This window comes from Nymphalis io, chromosome 28, assembly GCF_905147045.1.
Source record: "Nymphalis io chromosome 28, ilAglIoxx1.1, whole genome shotgun sequence".
Taxonomy (NCBI): domain Eukaryota; kingdom Metazoa; phylum Arthropoda; class Insecta; order Lepidoptera; family Nymphalidae; genus Nymphalis; species Nymphalis io.
In genome coordinates, this window is record NC_065915.1 from 5,694,609 (window position 1) to 5,715,906 (window position 21,298).

Here is a 21,298-nt window from a genome sequence, read left to right on the forward strand (position 1 = left end):
TATGAACAAAGAACTTAAGGTCCTAAGTATTCGCAGCTTGATGAGCTAGCCTTTTTTTTAACGCTGGAAAAACGCGTTACGCGTTTCCCCCATGGAAGCAGTGGTGGGGGGGTATGTGGGGCTCGCCGGTGTCCAAGGCGCCGAGTGCGCCCCGAACATCGGAATACCCACTAAAAACCAGCGTTACCCTTTCCGTCTTACCCTGGAGCGCCACGGGATCGCTTTTGCTACCGTGACGTTACCTGTCCCCCCTAAAACCAGTCACAAGTATATGAATTATTAATAAATTAGTCTTGTGTTCGACGAAACATCACCAGGAAATCTCACCGTACCCATTAACTTTACTTACATGAGTGTGTTGAATGTTCCAAACCCTCCTTAGAAGGAGATGAGACTGCTGACCAGTTATAGAGAATATTACAAATGTGACCATATAAAAAATTAAAATTTTACTTTTTGGGATCCTTTAAGATTTTCGAAGTGTCCTTGGCTACTCTTTCCGCTTCAGTGTCTGTATTCACCTTACTTATATTAGGACTGCATTTTTTTGGAGGTTTTGATTTTTTTCCGTCATCTTCCGTTATTGTTTTGTCTTCGCAATTGTCATTGACTATGTCTTGAATGTTTTTTGTATGATTATTTTGAATACTTTCATTTTGTACGGTATTATTTTCTGTTCTATCATTACTTGGACTATGTATGTTTGTTTGTAGTGTATTTCTGGAAAACATAATAATAAGCACACGTCACAAGAAGGCCTTACATATACGACTTAGATTTTAAATAAATCACACCTTAAATTTACATCTCTATTCCAATGAAAATGGAAATAAATAAAAACAAACCGTAATTTTAAATATTCCAAGTGATTTGCTGATAACTCCGCCATATTATGCACTATCAACAGTTCTCGATTCATATATCTTCATTTGTAATATAAAAATATTTCACTTAACTACTTAAATCCACTTTAATTTTACATCCAAAGTTCCGAAAACAGTTTTGACGACATTAAAGTCGCCATTTTTCGATGAACTGACAATTATGACTTAATATTAAGGTTTCGACCAGGGATGTTCGCGAAACGAATGGAGAAAGAATGAATTTATACAGATATAATATACATTATTTTAGTTTTGTCCCTAATATTAGATTTTTAAAATAGATATTTATATGGAATATGAAATATTTGTATAAAATATAATACAATAAAAAATTTAAATGTCAAATGGATTACCTTTATTAATTGTAATAATCAATCAACTGGTGGTAGGGCTTTGTGCAACTGGTGGTAGGGCTTTGTGCAAGCCCGTCTGGGTAGGTACCACCCACTCATCAGATATTCTACCGCAAAACAGCAATACTTGATATTGTTGTGTTCCGGTTTGAAGGGTGAGTGAGCCAGTGTAATTACAGGCACAAGGGACATAAAATCTTAGTTCCCAAGGTTGGTGGCGCATTGGCTATAAGCGATGGTTGACATTTCTTACAATGCCAATGTCTAAGGGCGTTTGGTGACCACTTACCATCAGGTGGCCCATATGCTCGTCCACCTCCCTATTCTATAAAAAAAAAAAAATTTTATAGTTTTGACAATAATATAAAAGTAACACATTCGCCTCTGATTATTCGTATCACGTGCACGGGTGATTATTCGGAATAATCAAAAGTTCTTTTTTTTTGCGACCTGACTGTTTAAACGGACTGTGATTGAAAAGGATTTTTTATGCCTTTGCCTACTGACTTTGTTTTGCCTTCAACACGGACTAAGCTTGTTAAACATTATTATTTTATTTTAAAATTTAAATTAAGTTGTTAATTTTAATTACATATATATATTTCATAAATTTGAATGCAATATATTTCAATCTAGTTTATTTAAAGTTGATAGTCATTTTGAGTAAAATAAAAAATAGGAGTTTTCTTTAAACGATATTCAAAATATAATTTAATCGAAGTCCTAATAATCTAAATCTATTCAAATTAAAATAAAATTGTGTATTTCTGTGATTAAAAACTGCGTCTTTTTAAGCTAATAAGTGCATTGTAATAAAAGAGGACAAAAAAATAGATGGAATCCATGATACAACGTTTGACCCTAGCAGATTTATTTTAAATGTTGAATACTCAGAAACTGAGAATACTCAGAACTTCCATACTTTATCATTCATTCATTTCACTCATTCAATAATTTTCAAAGCTATTTATTTACCTTCGTTCCTACTTCCATTGGAATAGAGTATATACACATTCATTCAAATCAAAGGATGAATAAAGACAAATAAGCAGCTTTGATATTTAATTGACATAATTGGTTGAAATCTTGAATAGTCTATGATATTCATTATTTATTTCAGAATTCGTAAAAATATTAGTTAATATAAGTGGTCGAATGAAGTAATCTTATATAATTGAGCAAGATATATTTAACAAGAATTGTTTGTAAATACAATAAAGCAGAGCTTGTATGAAATTGCATGAAATATGTAAATCCAATGTTAGTTCATATTTAAGCCTAAGTTGAACAGTGGGGGGGTATATGGGGATCGCTGGCGTCCAAGGCACCGAGTGCGCCCCGAACATCGGAATACCCACTAAAAAAACCAGCGGTACCCTTCCCGTCATAACGAGGAGCGCCACGGGATCGCTTTCGCACGCTACCGTGACGCTCTGCCCAGGGATAGGGTATACCTATAATATCTATATATTTCATAAGCATTTCATTAACTTCACATTAATAAAAATTTATATATATAATAAGCCGAGATGGCCTAGTGGTAAGAACGCGTGAATCTTAACCGATGATCGCGGGTTTAAACCCGGGCAAGCACCACTGAATTTTCATGTGCTTAATTTGTGTTTATAATTCATCTCGTGCTTAACGGTGAAGGAAAAACATCGTGAGGAAACCTGCATGTGTCTATTTTCATTGAAATTCTGCCACATGTGTATTCTACCAACCCGCATTGGAGCAGCGTGGTGGAATAAGCTCCAAACCTTCTCCTCAAAAGGGAGAGGAGGCCTTAGCCCAGCAGTGGGACATTAACAGGCTGTTACTGTTAATAAAAATTTAAAAAATGTAGAAAAGATGAGATATTGAGTAGCACCGCCCAAATTCGATATTTAACTTGTATTTGCATTGCATCCAAACAGTAATAAGCAAATGTATTTAAAATAAAAACAACTTACATTATATTACTTAAATGCTCATTTATAAATAAAGTATTCAGGAATAGACACTTCGGGTTAACATCTGTTTTATCGGTTGTAGAGGAATTTTCATTTACCACTTGTGTCCAACTGAAATAAATAAATTTACCATTGATATCCGATAAAGCAATCTTGTCGTTCATATGTTATACAGATTAAAAAAAAGCCGAAATGATCAAAGCCACAACAAAATCGGTACAAGCGCTTCGAATACAATTTTGGTACAATTTTTTTAAAAAGGCGGCATAGATTCCTTTTTTTTTTTTTTCAATTTGTTTACCTATGCCAGGAAACAAAAGAAAAAGTAAAAAATATTCGAAACATGCTAATTCACAATATAATAATAATGGTTATCGTTCAATAATCTTTATAACTCATCAGAAATCACGCTAAAAACTGAAGTTATTGATATATTCTACTTACATGGTGCTTGTCATTGTAGGTGGAACATATCTTGGTACTTTTAAAAAGGTCACCTCTCTAAAAAAAGAAGAAAAAACTTTACTTTTTTTATAGTATAGGTAGCTGGACGAGCTTATGGGCCACCTGATGGTAAGTGGTCACCAACGCCCATTGACATTGGCATTGTAAGAAATGTTAACCATTGTTTACATTGCCAATGCATCATTAATCTTGCGAACTAAGATGTTATGTCCCCTGTGCCTGTAATTACACTGGCTCACTCACCCTTCAAACCGGAACAAAACAATACCTACCTACCCAGACGAGCTTGCACAAATCCCAACACCAGAAAATTTAATAATTTAGTTTATCTTTTGGCTATTTATTTTATCCTTGGACTATAAGTGGATAGGTGGTGCAATAGCTGGCATGATGAGTCAGCCCACCATCTGGGACACTACTCATGTTATGAGAGTTTGTTAAATTTTTTTTTAATTATTGCCACATAATTGTATTGATAAAAATGTATTCAAAATCAAAAACAGAGCATTTGAAAGTGCTTGCAGAACTCATACTTTATAGATCAACTGTGCATTGATAGTATAGGAGATACTATTTTTATATTACGTCGCTGAAACTAGCCGACAGAACTAGCCATTCCTGAGCCTAAACTTTTCTACGCGACTGTACTATACTTTGTTGCTTATATAACTCTTGAACGCGTTGACTTAGACACTTTAAATTTTGTATGCAAGTCAATAAAAGATACCCAAACGAGATAATAACCACAAAAATGCGGCGCATTTTTTTTTCAACGCGTTTAAGAGTTATATGCATAGTAGTTATGCTCAATAGACAGACCGCGCTTCCTCTACGACGGAAAGTGTAAAAAAAACTATGTTTAAAGTTCTGCGCCGCATTTTTGAGGCTATTATCTCTTTTGGGTATCTTTTATTGACTAGCATACAAAATTTCAAGATTCTAAGTCAACGCGTTTAAGAGTTATATGCATAGTAGCCATGCTCAATAGACAGACCGCGCTTCCTCTACGACGGAAAGTGTAAAAAAAACTATGTTTAAAGTTCTGCGCCGCATTTTTGAGGCTATTATCTCTTTTGGGTATCTTTTATTGACTAGCATACAAAATTTCAAGATTCTAAGTCAACGCGTTTAAGAGTTATATGCATAGTAGCCATGCTCAATAGACAGACCGCGCTTCCTCTACGACGGAAAGTGTAAAAAAAACTATGTTTAAAGTTCTGCGCCGCATTTTTGAGGCTATTATCTCTTTTGGGTATCTTTTATTGACTAGCATACAAAATTTCAAGATTCTAAGTCAACGCGTTTAAGAGTTATATGCATAGTAGCCATGCTCAATAGACAGACCGCGCTTCCTCTACGACGGAAAGTGTAAAAAAAACTATGTTTAAAGTTCTGCGCCGCATTTTTGAGGCTATTATCTCTTTTGGGTATCTTTTATTGACTAGCATACAAAATTTCAAGTTTCTAAGTCAACGCGTTTAAGAGTTATATGCATAGTAGCCATGCTCAATAGACAGACCGCGCTTCCTCTACGACGGAAAGTGTAAAAAAAACTATGTTTAAAGTTCTGCGCCGCATTTTTGAGGCTATTATCTCTTTTGGGTATCTTTTATTGACTAGCATACAAAATTTCAAGTTTCTAAGTCAACGCGTTTAAGAGTTATATGCATAGTAGCCATGCTCAATAGACAGACCGCGCTTCCTCTACGACGGAAAGTGTAAAAAAAACTATGTTTAAAGTTCTGCGCCGCATTTTTGAGGCTATTATCTCTTTTGGGTATCTTTTATTGACTAGCATACAAAATTTCAAGATTCTAAGTCAACGCGTTTAAGAGTTATATGCATAGTAGCCATGCTCAATAGACAGACCGCGCTTCCTCTACGACGGAAAGTGTAAAAAAAACTATGTTTAAAGTTCTGCGCCGCATTTTTGAGGCTATTATCTCTTTTGGGTATCTTTTATTGACTAGCATACAAAATTTCAAGATTCTAAGTCAACGCGTTTAAGAGTTATATGCATAGTAGCCATGCTCAATAGACAGACCGCGCTTCCTCTACGACGGAAAGTGTAAAAAAAACTATGTTTAAAGTTCTGCGCCGCATTTTTGAGGCTATTATCTCTTTTGGGTATCTTTTATTGACTAGCATACAAAATTTCAAGATTCTAAGTCAACGCGTTTAAGAGTTATATGCATAGTAGCCATGCTCAATAGACAGACCGCGCTTCCTCTACGACGGAAAGTGTAAAAAAAACTATGTTTAAAGTTCTGCGCCGCATTTTTGAGGCTATTATCTCTTTTGGGTATCTTTTATTGACTAGCATACAAAATTTCAAGTTTCTAAGTCAACGCGTTTAAGAGTTATATGCATAGTAGCCATGCTCAATAGACAGACCGCGCTTCCTCTACGACGGAAAGTGTAAAAAAAACTATGTTTAAAGTTCTGCGCCGCATTTTTGAGGCTATTATCTCTTTTGGGTATCTTTTATTGACTAGCATACAAAATTTCAAGATTCTAAGTCAACGCGTTTAAGAGTTATATGCATAGTAGCCATGCTCAATAGACAGACCGCGCTTCCTCTACGACGGAAAGTGTAAAAAAAACTATGTTTAAAGTTCTGCGCCGCATTTTTGAGGCTATTATCTCTTTTGGGTATCTTTTATTGACTAGCATACAAAATTTCAAGATTCTAAGTCAACGCGTTTAAGAGTTATATGCATAGTAGCCATGCTCAATAGACAGACCGCGCTTCCTCTACGACGGAAAGTGTAAAAAAAACTATGTTTAAAGTTCTGCGCCGCATTTTTGAGGCTATTATCTCTTTTGGGTATCTTTTATTGACTAGCATACAAAATTTCAAGATTCTAAGTCAACGCGTTTAAGAGTTATATAAGCAACAAAGTACAGTACAGGGGCGTAGAAAAGTTTAGGCTCAGGAATGTCATCTGTCGGCTAGTTTCAGCGACGTTTTATATTATAAGTGTAGACTTTGAATAAATTAATTATGATTTTCTACTTCTTTACAACATTGTAATGATGGTACGGCCGAGATGGCCCAGTGTAAGAACATGTGAATCTTAACCAATGAACGTGGGTTCAAACCTGGGCAAGCGCCACTGAAGTTTTTCATGTGCTTTATTTGTGATTATAATTCATCTTGTGCTTTTCGGTGAAGGAAAACATCGTGAGGAAACCAGCATGCTAAATTCACTGAAATTTTGCCACATGAGTATTCTACTAACCCGCATTGCAGCCGTGTTAGAATAAGCTTCAAACCTTCTCCTCAAAAAAGGGAGAGGAGGCCTTAAGCAGTGGGACATTTACAGGCTGTTACCAATGGTAAGGTATACAAAGCCCTAACCCTTTTCAATTACAAAATAAGCTGATTATCTTAAGCATCAGTTTTGTTGACATTTGGAAAGTGTTTTAGCTAACATTTGCTATAAATATTTTCTTGCTTATCTTCTGATATTCTAGTAAAAAAATATATATATATATAAAAACATACCTCTTTTTTGTCTTTACATTAGTTTTCATAGCATCCACATCCAATTTACATGTTTTATAAAATTGGTTAAAACATTTGTGTATTTCATTAAATATATTGTTGCAATCTGGTGACATCATCATTTCAAACACTTTCCTTCTTTTATATATACCAAGGAAATTCTCCAAAAATTTTGCTTCTGTGTGTGCTAAGTCCGTGAATATGAGACTGGCTTCTTTTTTATCGTTGATAAATTCAAGGATTTTTTGTAAAGTTGTTCGGAGAAATGTTGATGAAACGGATGCAATTATTTTAGTTTTGCTTTTATAATATTTCTGACTTTTCATTTGGTTTTTATTATTTATTTCTTTGTCGAGCCTGGACTGTGAAACATTCTCCACATCTGTTGACTCAGCATTGTTATTACTGAAAAATATATTACATCAAATATAAAAGGGAATTTTAAAGAGTTATATTATATTTAAAAAACTTACTCAACTCTATCAGCCCCTTGGTCTGTTTTCTTTATTTTCTCAATAACTAAATGCCTGTAATACAATATGTAATTTATAACAAATATTTTATTCAAGTAGCCTTCTTAAAGCATGAGTGAATCACGTATACTACTTTTTACTCATCATACTCGGCTAAATACAAGTATAAATGTAAAACAATGGTCAGAATGTAGATTATACTGAGACTCAACAAGAAACTTACTAAATACTTTTTAAATTATTTTATTCAATAATATCTTTTGCTCAATTTTATAAAAATTAAAAATAGTAAATGACTACATATAAATCATACCCTGTGTTATCTATAGACTTCATAAGAGATACTTTAAATCTGTATTTCAAGCTGAAAATCCTCATGGCTTCCCAAAGAGGAGCATACAGTGACTTGAACCCAAGACCAACATCATGTCTACGTTGCCAAATTAAATTGTATAGATATTCCACATGAGATAAAGGCATTTCAGGGAATTCCATAATCATCTGGTTATCATTTTTTACAAATTTCAATGTTGTATTTAACCATTCCACTTTGAACGATTGGGAAATAGTGGAGATAACATCGCTCATTTTTCTAAAAAAAAATTTAATACAGTTCAGAAAGTCAAGATTTATAAATACTTATATAGTTATAAACAATAATTCAAACAGTTTTAAATGCAAAATACTTACCAGCTATATTTGTAAGTTTTTTAAATGGAATTAACTTAGATCTTTTGCTGTGTATGATTTTACAATTTATTATGAAAACAAATAGTTTTTGCGAGATTATGGTTTTTTAATGGACTGTACAATCAAACGTAACTAGTCATAGTGAAGATTATTAATGTAGATATATATTATACCATATATGTATTAGGGAGCAAAGTTAATGCTTATATAGCAATTTAATCTAAAATACGGACCAGGTATTACCCGAGCAGAAAAAACTCCCTAATAGGCATGTGTCCGATATATCAAAACAAATTCAAAATCCGATTTCAAACACAAATCGATTCGTATCGATCTCACAAACTAAAAATCGGATTTCAAAAATCGACCTAGCCGAAGCAAACACTAACGATCTATAGATCGATACCACTAAAAGATTTCGAATCGACAAATAAAGTCACTGGATATCACCAAACGAATTGTGTATGGTATCCATTTAATGGATCCAAACGCTAACTAATTGTTGCGTACTATGAAATTCGCTTTCTCTCTTTGTAACCAATTGGAATATAGCGGAATAAAAAGGATAGCGCGAATTTTGCGATTCAGATTTCGATTTGTTGGTTCTGCTACGGCAATCATCGACTTTACTTTTGAGTTCTTAAAGACTATATTTGCCTGAGCGCAAGCGATTTGGTGAGGCCAGGCGTTACTGAAATCGGATATCTAAAATCGGATTTTGAAATCGATTTTTAAATCATTCGGATAAATATCAGTTTGCTTTTAAAACCAAAAACGCCCATGTCTACTCCCTATGCATAAGTATTAAGTACAAGAAAGTATAGTTAAGTACCGGCTAAAAGTTATAAAATTTTGATAGATCTCATATGTGTTGTCATTTTCAAATAAAATAAATATGAATGCTTAAAAGGCATACTTAGTCTCAGCGCATCCCCACGCGCCTTCTTCAGAATCAATCAAAGTTAATCTCGATTGATGATTATACTCTATAATTTTAACCGTAATCGTTAATCATAAATCTGATTACATTTTGTTCAAGCCTGCTCTGAAATTAGAACTCTATGTTTCTTCTTATATATATATATATATATATATATATCAAAACATAGAAATATATCTTAGACTTTATATATATATATATATATATAAATTTGTCCTTTTGTAATTGAGTCATTTAATTGCTCTTTTAAATTTTAATTTCTGAAGCAAGGAACATTATACTATCTGGTGGAGCTCAGAAGTGTTCATTTATAATACAGATCGATTTCATGAAAATATTTTTTTAATCAGTGATCATGAAAATGAGGTCACATGTATGTACATGTATGTGCAAATTAAGTGCACTCCAATAATTCGATGGACACCAAATCCCACACAAATAGAAAAAAATATCTGACACAGGACCAACAGCTTTACGTTCATTCCGAGATACGGGAATGTCTGACTGGTAACTCCCAAAATCTTGGTGGCTAGTGACAATTTGTCACTCGACCTCATTCGACCTCTACTAAATAAACATACGTGCTTGTAAGTGATCTTACAAAATAGGGTATCAATAAAACTGATTTTTAATAATAATCTCGTCCAAATAAGAGAACGTATTAATTTATGTGTTTATTTCACAATCGTTTAAAATCTATGAAAGAAAATTTGATTTTGAATTTGAAATTGAAAAATCTAGGAAAAATTATCTGTAGAAAGGATATTATTAAAGGACATGTATTTTTTTATTTTAATTTTAGTTATGGAATATATGAATAAAAATTATCTATAATATAGAATTAAATAGATTATATCTCAAAAAAAAATCTGTAGAAAAATTCCTGAGTAAATAATATTTCATGAATATATCGGTTAGTGTATTTTTTATTTCATCTTAATTGTTAATTGGCATTTGGCAGCACAGAAATTTACTGTCATAATTTTATCGAAATATAAACAATAAGTAATCTATGCTATTTTGGTTTCTTTATTATTTAATTATTCTAAATGTAAATATATCAACTGTAAATTTATACATTAATACTTAAAAAATGGCTTTCGATATGAGTTGGGAAGTGGATAAATACAAAGAGGAACATGAAAGCGATGAACACTGGTTGTTACGAAAATCTTTTATGGAAAGATGGAAAACTGATTATCCTGAGGAGCGATTGGTTTGTCTGGCGCAGGTATTTGCTAACATAGAATTTATGGGATGCAGATACCCTACAGAAGTAATGCAGGAAGTTGCTAGACTGTCTTACGATGTTAGTATAACCTGTTACCGTTTTTTTTAATTGACTAAATTTTTTTTTTTAGAATATTATAAAACCAATTCTAAAAAATATTTAAGGAAAAAATAACTTGGGGATGTTAATGTTTTATATAAATTAAATTAAAATTTTAGATAACAAAACAATATAGAAATATTAAAAAAACAAAATTACAAAGAACATTTGTATCCGCATCTGACGCAGCAGAAGACAGAGCGAGAGGTGTGAAACGAGAAGGAGGAATTATTAAAGGCCCAATTAACAAAAATAAAAAAATTATCTTTGTACCTCAAACAAATGAAGATGAAGAACCAGTACCGAACATATCAGAGGAAGTAGCAATAAAAAAAATAAAAAGTGACAATGATATTATACCCAAATCTAATGATAATGATGTACCATGTGTTAATAATAATAAAACAGATAGTAAATCTGATTATTCGAATGAATATATTAATGAAATGTTAGCAATTGAATGCTTGGATCTGAATAGATTTTCTGAAAACATGTTTAATACAAAATTTGGTAAAATGGTACTTTTGATGAGACCCTGGGCAAGCAAGCTGAACAACATTCAATGTAAGCTTTTAAGTATTATTAACTACATAAATAAATTATTATTATAATATAAATATAATTATAATAATTGTTTTAGTATAGTTTATTCCAATTGAAGAAGTAAAAATATAAAATAAGTAAGAATAAAAAAAATAGTTTTAAATCTTTCAATTAGCTAATAGCATTGCTGGTCAGTTCTTAATAAAAATTATATATGTGGAATAAATATATATATATATTTTAGTCCTAAAGTTTTTCATTTGATTTCGACCAATAATATTGCATCATTCAAACTAAATATACAACTATAACATAAGTTTCTTTTTGTGTTCTGTGATTGGAGTAGGTTATACATATTTAACTTTAAAATTTTTAGAATATTCAGAATCTTATAGAAATCATAAGATATTTTATAAACTTTTCAGCCAGCTGCCAAGTTTGTCGCATACCAATAGTTATATCATATAAGGATAACTGTTTGACTCTTTTTATAAAAGGATTACTTGTTGCTAAAGCGACAGGTCTGAAAGCTGAATGCAAAAATGAAGTTGGAACACTGGCATGGAATGTATGTATGTGTTTCCTATTTATTATGCTCTTAATTTTGCTTAGAATGTTAATGCTTAAAGTGTACTAGGTGGTTGAGATTTGTGCAAGTATGTATTTAGTGTACATAGACATAGTAATAATAAAACATGCACTAAAATAATATATTATGTACGGAAAGTGTGATAAGATTATCTATTTATTTCCAGATACTACGAGAGCAAATGGTAACCCTGATTATAAAGGAACTGTGGATGTCGCAAGGGGAGCGAGTGTCCGTCGGCGATGTGTCCAAAGTGAAGGAGTTCGGGATACCCGTTGAAACCAGTGTCGCTCTCAAGTCAGTATATAATATACAATTTAAATATAACCTTATTGGTGTTTTCTCAAGTTAGAAAGTTGACAAGCCATTGGTTGTTTGGTCTGTGGTCGCACAAATACCATCCGTATATGAGTGTGAGTGAATAGTGTGCTTCTATGTTTGCTGGTGGTAGGGCTTTGGGCAAGCTCGTCTGGGTAGGTACCACCCACTCATCAGATATTCTACCGCAAAACAGCAGTACTTGATATTGTTGTCTTCCGGTTTGAAGGGTGAGTGAGCCAGTGTAATTACAGGCACAAGGGACATAAAATCTTAGTTCCCAAGGTTGGTGGCGCATTGGCTATAAGCGATGGTTGACATTTCTTACAATGCCAATGTCTAAGGGCGTTTGGTGACCACTTACCATCAGGTGGCCCATATGCTCGTCCATCTTCCTCTTCTATAAAAAAAAAATGTGTTTAATTCCCTACAATTCACCTCATCTTTGAAGAAAAACATAGTGAGGAAACCTGCATATGTAAGATAAAATATATGTGGAATAAGCTCCGTCAACTCCAAAAGAAGTTCAGTATATTATAATAATTACTTACTTAATATACTTTTTTTTTTATAATTCAACTTATTACAGGATAATGAAGTTGATGGGCTGGACGGGCGGAGGGTTGGGGGCGGATTCCCAAGGGATAGAGGAGCCGATCAAACCTCATTTACAATTGGTATTTCTTTTTTGTCTCATTCACGCTCTATTTGTTGTTTATTTCGGAAACCAAGTACCTTGTAAGTACTTGTCATCTGTTAGCTGTATTTGTAGATGCGTATGTGCTTAGCAATTACAATTTTGTTTCCTTAGCTTTTTTTGTTTTTCATATATATATTTTCAAACGTTCTTCATTCATTAGACGAGCCGGTTGGCGTAGTTGGTAGAACACTTGCCTTTCACGCCGTAGGTTGTGGGTTCGATTCCCACCCAGGACAGACATTTGTGTGCATGAACATGTCTGTTTGTCCTGAGTCTGGGTGTAATTATCTATATAAGTATGTATTTACAAAAAGAAAAGTAGTATATGTAGTATATCAGTTGTCTGGTTTCCATAGCACAAGCTTTGTACAAGCTTAATTTGGGATCAGATGACCGTGTGTGAAAAATGTCCCACGATATTATTATTATTATTTAATTGTGCCTCTTAACATATACTATATCACGAGGACATTTTGTTCCCAACGGGGTCTCCTACGACACCTCTTAATCCACATTATAATATCACTAAATATAAAATATGTTACTATAATTGTCAAAAATGTATTTGGTTGTAGGGCTTTGTGCAAGCCCGTCTGGGTATTATATACTACCCACTCATCTCATATTCTACGGAAACACATCAATAATTAGTATTGTTGTGTTCCGGTTTGAAGGGTGATTGAGTGTAACTGGCACGAGGGACATAACATCTTAGTTCCCAAGGTAGGCATTGACAGTATTAATATTTCTTACAATGCCAATGTCTATTAGGTAATCCGTTTGCTTGCCTAATTAACATATACTATATATATATATATATATAGTATATGTTAATATACTATATATATATATATATATATATATCATGGGATCAATCTATGATGAATATGAGATGAGTTGAAGTATGTACGTTAGTTACTGCAATTATTAATTAGTAGTATTACTCATAGTATTAAGCACAAATATTAATTCATTCTAGAATTCTGTAGAAGTGTTTAGACGTGGGTGTGACATGTTTTGTTAGTTTATGTTTTTATTTGTTGAATAACATTTAACTAAAATCAAAATAGGATTTACACAGCTTAAACATATATTGAATTACTAGAAGACAGTAATTAAAATAACACAATTGAGATATGAGGATCAAATTTATGTGTGAGTGCGTTTGTTTTTGTGTGTGTTGTATTCTGTATTATTTAATTATTGCTTTTTAAAATGTTAAGTACATTTAATTGTGTAAGAAAAAGTGACGCTACTAAAGTATTATTATATATTGTACATAACGTTTTAGGTAAACCGCGCCGGTCTCGGTAGCAACATCAACATACGTCAGCTGAAACGAGCCGGTATGCAGCTGATGAAGAGCTTCATGGAGTCGGACGCCATCGACGTGGACCTCGTCTTCAGCAGTGAGTTCAATAAGGAGGAACGGGCCGCCCTGCACCAGACCGCGCAACAGATCGGCCTGGCTTCTAAGAGCTATGGCGTAAATGATGATAGGTAAATGTCATTTGTAGTGGAATGAACTCGCGGTTAAAACACGGGTGTTGCATTGTGTGTGTATGTGTGTGGGGGGGGGGGTGTGTTGCGAACTTTTGGTTGTTTGTGTATTGCAAATCTCAAAGCTAAGCTGTAAAGGGAGTAAGCTCCGAAACCTCTTTAACAGAGGAGAAAGTAGTGTCCTTTAACAATGAAGACGCAAAAGCAACAAATATGTGATAGATAACTTGGTGGTAGGGCTTTGTGCAAGTCTGGTTAGGTACCACTCAATTGTCTCCGCTACTTATTCTAGAGCTAAACTACTTAGTTTTGTAATTAGTTAAAATAAAAGGTTGTGATATTGTAGTGCCAGGTAACAACATCCTAATATTAATATATTTTATTGCAGATTTTTAGTGGTAAAGAAGAAATTAGACCCTTTTTCGATCGTTCGAGCCGTGATAGCGAAGGGAGGGAACACTCCGAAATATCAAGTCTTACTACCGATCTCACTTGCACAGAACAGATAATAAATACTCACTATATATCTTAAATATGTTTTATTTATTATTTATTTTTTGGCCTTATATTTTACACCGTAACAGCCTGTGAATGTCCCACTGCTGGGCTAAAGACCTCCTCTCCTCTTTTTGAGGAGAAGGTTTGGAGCTTATTCCACCACGCTGCTCAAATGCGGGTTGGTGGAATACACATATGGCAGAATTTCAGTGAAATTAGACACTTGCAGGTTTCCTCACGATGTTTTCCTCCACCGTAAAGCACGAGATGAATTATAATCACAAATTAAGCACATGAAAATTCAGTGGTGCTTGCCCGGGTTTGAACCCACGATCATCGGTTAAGACTCACGCGTTCTTACGACTGGGCCATCTCGGCTCTATATTTTATACGTTTGCCTTGAATATGTAAAAGTAAATAAAAAACAACTTTAATCGGCTATGCATTACCTACTTCGTTTAAAAAATAACGTATCAGTAATTAAAAATAAGTTTGTGTAAAAAAATTTAATATCAGAAATACCCGAAACACCATGTATAACTTAATCACTAGACGAGGTACTGCTTATATTAATATAGCTGTACATACGAAATAAAGACAAGAGCTTCTTATGCAAAATAATATTAAGGGAATTTTTCCTAATTAAAACAACAACTTACTCAACGACTTCCATCTTTACCTCCTATTGTTTTAGTTGCAATTCATTAATATGCAGTGCTTTAGTAGCTACGGAAATTTGTTAGATTTTTATCTCTACCCACATGCCGAACGATAAACATCTATGATCAATTAGTATTCCAAAAACATCATCATGAGGGTATAGATGATATCTTATTATGATGGGGGATAGATCGAAACCTTTCAGTATAAAAAGAATATTTAATCCCAAAATAACTATACGCTACTAGCTCACAGTCTGAAGTCAACGAGTTTTCGCGCCAAAGTTTGACTTATTTTTTAAAATGGTTTCGAAATTGACATTTACTCTAGCTGCATTCTGCCTAGTTTGCGTTTTAGTTGAAAGTTCTTTTATAAAACCTAATAACGTACCGAGAGTAGGAAGAAGTAACGAAGCTGATGGCCCATTTGATCAAAGTATGATGGGTTACGTTATTAAAACTATTCCAAGTAAAAATATACCGCGAATGGGTCGTAGAAATTATGATTCGGTAAGATTCTATATTAAACTCTTTAAATATATGATGTGATATAATATTTATTTGTTATGATTTTTTTTAGGCGAATCGTTTTGATATTCCAAAACTGTATCAAGTACCATCTGACAACTCAGAATTTTATGGAGGTGTGTATTTATTTTTAATAACAAATAGATCATATTCATAATTTTTAAATTAACTTTTAGTATATTTAATTATAACATTAACAATTTCCAGATGAAAATATTTCTAAGATGACTGCAGAACAAGAAGATTATTATGGAAATCATTGAAAATATTAAACATGATCCGGCTCGGAAAACGATGGAATACTATTTTTTGTTTTACTTTTCTAGTCACTGTTAGCTATATAAACTTTGGAAATAAATAATGCATGCAAATTTTTTCTGTTTTATTTTTTAATAATAACTTTTAATAATTCGTATATTTCATTCTTTTTTATACTAATTATAATTGCATGAAATGGAATGTATGTTAAAAAGTCAATGTCAATGTAGTTTTATTACCTGACCAAATTAGAACGTCGCAAAATTTTTGTTAGTCTCTTTCGATTTCTACATCTAATCTAAGCATCTGTTTCTCTTTATCAATATTTACATACGCACCATTTTTACTCTCTTTATAATCTCTATTTTCTTCCATGAATTCGTGGAACAAATTTCAATAGTTTTATTCATTTAAAAAGATAAATTCTTAGTGTAATTGATAAAAGACAAAATGGTGTTGACGAACGATGTTGTTTTGCCGGAAGACTCGGAACTGACCGTGGAGGAAGTTAATTTATCAACAGCCACTTTGAGAGCTGGCTCTTTCCATTTGGGAAAATATTGTGAAAAAGCAAATAATGTAAGTGAAACTCATATTTTATAATTGTTTTTTAAATGCCTTTGCGTAATGAAGTTTCGATTACCATATAATTTAAAGTTAATTGATTGCATAATCAGACCAAAAGTAGGTTATGTTTAGATATCAATATTGATTCCTAATGAAATAATAACGTTAAAAATAAAAAAGGAACTATTTCGTTTCATTTAGTTTCTTTTCTATAATATGTTTAATTTTAATAGTAGGAATGCAGGTAGTTTTTGTTTAATTTTTTTACATATGACGATATTATTTTTAAAGCTATACTTTAATTTATATGAATTTAATACCATTTTATAGAATTGAATATAGATAAGCATATAGCTTATTCCACCACGCTGCTCCAGTGCGGGTTGGTGGAATACACATGTGGCAGAATTTCAGTGAAATTAGACACATGCAGGTTTCCTCACAATGTTTTCCTTCACCGTAAAGCACGAGATGAATTATAATTACAAATTAAGCACATGAAAAGTCAGTGGTGCTTGCCCGGGCTTGAACCCACGATCATCGGTTAAGATTCACGCGTTCTTACCACTGGGCCATCTCATAATAAGCTCCAAACCTTCTCCTCAAAAAAAAAAGGGAGAGGAGGCCTTAGCCCAGCAGTGGGACATTTACAGGCTGTTACTGTAAGCATATAGACAAAAAATTATTGGTTTTATAAATCTTCTATTCTTTTTTTTTAATAAGTAATACATAATAGCTTAGATACATTTCTTTTAGGAATTTATGCTCTGTCGTATTGAAGAGCAAGATCCCCGTAAGTGTATCAATGAAGGGAAAGTTGTCACAGCCTGCACCCTGGATTTCTTCCGGAAGGTTAAAAAGGCGTGCCTTGCTGAATTTAACCAATATGCCAATTGCATTGACAAGAGCTCTGGGGACTTCGGCTTACAACAGTGAGTATACAAATATATTTAACGAAAAGCTCAAAACAAAGCTATAGCTTAAATAAACATCATTAAATGGAAATATATCTGAAATGTCTATTAATTTCCTTCTACATAGAGAAATAGCTTAAAAATTTTGTTGTCAGTAAGCGGAATATAATGAGATTATTAATAAAAACTTAAATGAAATCATTAATAAAAAAAAGTTTTACTACATAATGTTTTAATTTTTTTTATAAATGTCACTTTTTATTTTATTAAATGTATTTTACTTATTTTTATTTTACATTCCCTGATTTTTTATTACTTTTTAAATATTATTTTTAAAAAGTATAAATATTTGAAACATAAAACTTGTTTTAATATTATTTTTTTTAATATGCAGTTGCCGTAAAACTCAAGGTGTATTCGATAAATGTATGCTTGAAAATTTAAATCTGGAACGCCCTCCATTCGGTTACTTCTGTGAGGCGAGAGTTCACGACACTAAAAGGTAAGACTATATAGTATTTAAAAAAACATTGTTCATTTATTACGTAATTGTAAGTACAAAAAGTTTATCCTTCCATGCTTTTTTTTATGTTTTGACTGTTATAAATGTCTAAATGTGCAAAACACATCCCGCAAGTGTTTTCCGCCACAGAGAAGAGACAACGCACCAAAACTCTCTGCTGAGACACTCGAGCTCATAAGAAAACGACGAGAACTACCATCGTTTTTGTCAGATAAGGCCTTAAATCGAATAATAAAAACGCTGACGCGACGCGATCTCCGACGCTCCAATACCCGTGCCATCAAGGCTGCGATTGAGCAAAATCGGGGATCGAAAGTGTTCGCTCGCAAGTTTGGCCGCGTCTGACAAAACTTAAAACTGAAAATGGTGGGGTCGTTACCTCTAGGCCAGAAATTGTCGGAGAAGTTGAGAGGTTTTATGGGCAGTTGTTCTCATCAAGATCGGATAAACCCGTGGGAATCAGTATTGATGACCAGCGCGCCTCTCTTATGCGCCATTACTCCGAGGAGCTCCCGGTCGTTGACCAAGGAGAGATTAGGGCGGCTCTAGAACAGCTTAAAAACAACAAAGCTCCGGGAGATGACGGAATCACAACAGAGTTGCTTAAGGCAGGCGGGACTCCGGTCCTGAAAGAGCTAGCAAGCCTCTTTAATTCCGTCATCCAACATGGCAAGACCCCGGAAACGTGGAGCGGGAGTGAGGTGGTACTGTTTTTCAAGAAAGGTGATAAAACCCTCTTGAAAAACTACAGACCAATCTCCCTCCTGAGTCACGTGTATAAGCTGTTCTCAAGAGTCGTCACGAACCGTCTCGCCAAACGACTTGACGAGTTCCAGCCCCCAGAGCAAGCCGGCTTTCGATCAAGCTACAGCACCGTGGACCACATTCATACTGTTCGGCAGATTGTGCAGAAGACCGAAGAGTACAATCAGCCGCTGTGTATGGCATTTGTGGACTACGAGAAAGCCTTCGACTCCATCGAAACCTGGGCAGTGCTCGACTCATTGCAGAGAGGTCATATCGATTGGAGATATATCGAGGTACTGAGATGTCTGTACAACGCCGCTACAATGACTGTCCACATCCAGGACTGTGGAGGAGGGTTAGGAGGATCTAATATCCCCGAAACAGTTCACCAACGCGTTGGAAGACGTTTTCAAAACGCTGGATTGGACTAGGTATGGAGTCAATGTAAACGGCGAGTACATCTCACACCTTCGATTTGCCGACGATATCGTCATCATAGCAGAGTCGCTGGAACAACTCACCGAAATGCTGCGTAGCCTAGGCGAGTCTTCCCGGTGTGTCGGTCTCGATATGAACTTGGACAAGACCAAGGTCATGTTCAATAGGCATGTCGTGCCGGGACCGATATACGTCGAGGGGAAACCTCTCGAAGTTGTTAGTGAATATACCTACCTAGGACAGATAATACAAGTCGGTAGGAACAACTTCGAGAAGGAAGCCGATCGAAGAATTCGCTTGGGATGGGCAGCATTTAGCAACCTTCGTCAAGTCCTCAAGTCGTCTATACCGCAATGTTTGAAGACGAAAGTCTTCAACCAATGCGTCTTACCTGCCATGACATACGGTGCCGAAACGTGGACACTAACTGCGGGACTAGTCCACAAATTCAAAGTCGCTCAGCGTGCTATGGAGCGAGCTATGCTCGGAGTATCTTTGAAGGATAAGATCAGAAATGAGATTATCCGGAAAAGAACCGGAGTCACCGACATAGCTTGCAAAATTAGCAGGCTGAAGTGGCAGTGGGCTGGTCACGTATGTCGTAGGACCGGTGGCCGTTGGAGCAGACGAGTCCTAGAGTGGAGACCGCGAATCGACAAGCGCAGCGTGGGGCGCCCTCCAGCCAGGTGGACCGACGACCTTAAGAAGGTGGCGGGCACCAACTGGATGCGGAAGGCGGAGGTTAGGGAGCTTTGGCGCACCTTGGAAGAGGCCTATGTTCAGCAGTGGACAACGATTGGCTGTTGATTGATTGGTTGAAATGTCTAAATTTGATGAAGGCGTAATATACAAAGATTTATTTTTTTTAACCACTTTTTAACAACTGTAATAAATCTTTCTTTTAATCTTTATTAAGCTCCGTATCTTTATAATAAAATATTTATAAATATGGTCATTAATGATCTTACTAAATACAATCAATCTCAAAACTGCATAAATTTCCTCAAATGTTAACATATTACCTAGCTTAACTTTAAATAAATATCAATGTACTTATCGGAATAATTATAGAAGCATGTCGCTTTTGCATATACTATGCAGCTAGATTTTGCTCCTACCGTCATACAGTTTACCTAGTACGATGGGTAATATGAATCAAACTTGGATTGCATTATTACTTACTACAACGATTTAGCTATGTTTTTACTATTCATTATACCTTAATTCTTATATTTGTATTAGATATTTTGCATCTTTACATAAGTATGTATACAATAGAAGTCATTATTCAGAAACATTTTAGTATTATTAATTTAGTTCGTTTATATGTGTGCATCTGAGAAGATACACACATATAAACAAACAGATAGTACATATCTATATTTTAAAGCTTTAAAACTTTTTGCAGAAATTTATTATGAAGTAATTTAGTAAAAATTTGTATGCCATGTTAGTAGATATAATTTAAAAAAAATGAATTTCTCATTATATGATTGTATTTGCAGACCTAAGCCCGCAGTTGAAGAGAGGGCTGTCTATCCTGATGCAACACCGGCTCTGCCTGATGATGTTGAGAAGAAACCCGCGCGATTCGGTTCCCGATTGTACTGGCTGACCGAATAATTGCAAAATTTTAGTCACGCGAGTGAGACAGCATACTAGAATAAGCGATGCTCAGAATCGCTCTATAAAAATAAAGTAAAATAACACCCGAAAAGTTTTTAAGTCGTTTTACTTTTTTGCTTTAAATCATATAATCAAGAAATAAACCATGTTTCTTTGAAGGTATTTAAATTTTAAATAAAACTGCTGTTGAACTTTTTATCCATGTTAGCAATTTAAATAATTTGTAGTATAATAAAATGTTGGCAATATGTTTATTTTTTATTTAATATTGTACAAAATATAAATTATATAAGAT

At 34.1% G+C, this 21,298-nt stretch overlaps 4 protein-coding genes across 6 annotated transcripts in view; 3 read left to right on the plus strand and 1 right to left on the minus strand.

Annotated features, from left to right (window-relative positions):
- Positions 1-21,298, minus strand: part of LOC126779169 (probable serine/threonine-protein kinase ndrD) — a 35,677-nt gene that overhangs the window by 13,150 nt on the left and 1,229 nt on the right. Inside the window, exons 1-7 of one of the 3 annotated variants that reach the window (XM_050503055.1) lie at positions 8,326-8,518; positions 7,949-8,227; positions 7,636-7,689; positions 7,163-7,567; positions 3,634-3,690; positions 3,190-3,300; positions 454-720 (exon numbers count right to left, since the gene is read on the minus strand). In XM_050503055.1, coding sequence (XP_050359012.1) covers positions 454-720; positions 3,190-3,300; positions 3,634-3,690; positions 7,163-7,567; positions 7,636-7,689; positions 7,949-8,223 — 1,169 coding nt within the window. In that variant the 5' untranslated portion in view covers positions 8,224-8,227; positions 8,326-8,518. Of the gene's footprint in view, positions 1-453; positions 721-3,189; positions 3,301-3,633; positions 3,691-7,162; positions 7,568-7,635; positions 7,690-7,948; positions 8,228-8,325; positions 8,519-21,298 lie in introns of those variants that run through there. The other 2 variants (XM_050503057.1, XM_050503056.1) reach the window with 2 other exon arrangements.
- LOC126779193 (uncharacterized) lies at positions 10,261-14,771 on the plus strand. The gene is made up of 7 exons (XM_050503106.1): positions 10,261-10,574; positions 10,715-11,159; positions 11,564-11,706; positions 11,894-12,024; positions 12,635-12,722; positions 14,037-14,245; positions 14,634-14,771. The coding sequence occupies exons 1-7, from the start codon at positions 10,359-10,361 to the stop codon at positions 14,752-14,754; spliced, it is 1,353 nt and encodes a 450-aa protein (XP_050359063.1). The 5' UTR covers positions 10,261-10,358; the 3' UTR covers positions 14,755-14,771.
- LOC126779259 (uncharacterized) lies at positions 15,679-16,193 on the plus strand. Its single transcript, XM_050503188.1, has 3 exons — positions 15,679-15,912; positions 15,983-16,046; positions 16,138-16,193. Exons 1-3 carry the CDS (start codon positions 15,706-15,708, stop codon positions 16,191-16,193), a joined length of 327 nt encoding a protein of 108 aa, XP_050359145.1. The 5' UTR covers positions 15,679-15,705.
- Positions 16,485-21,251, plus strand: LOC126779224 (NADH dehydrogenase [ubiquinone] 1 alpha subcomplex subunit 8). The gene is made up of 4 exons (XM_050503147.1): positions 16,485-16,767; positions 17,512-17,687; positions 18,064-18,171; positions 20,883-21,251. Exons 1-4 carry the CDS (start codon positions 16,639-16,641, stop codon positions 20,998-21,000), a joined length of 531 nt encoding a protein of 176 aa, XP_050359104.1. The 5' UTR covers positions 16,485-16,638; the 3' UTR covers positions 21,001-21,251.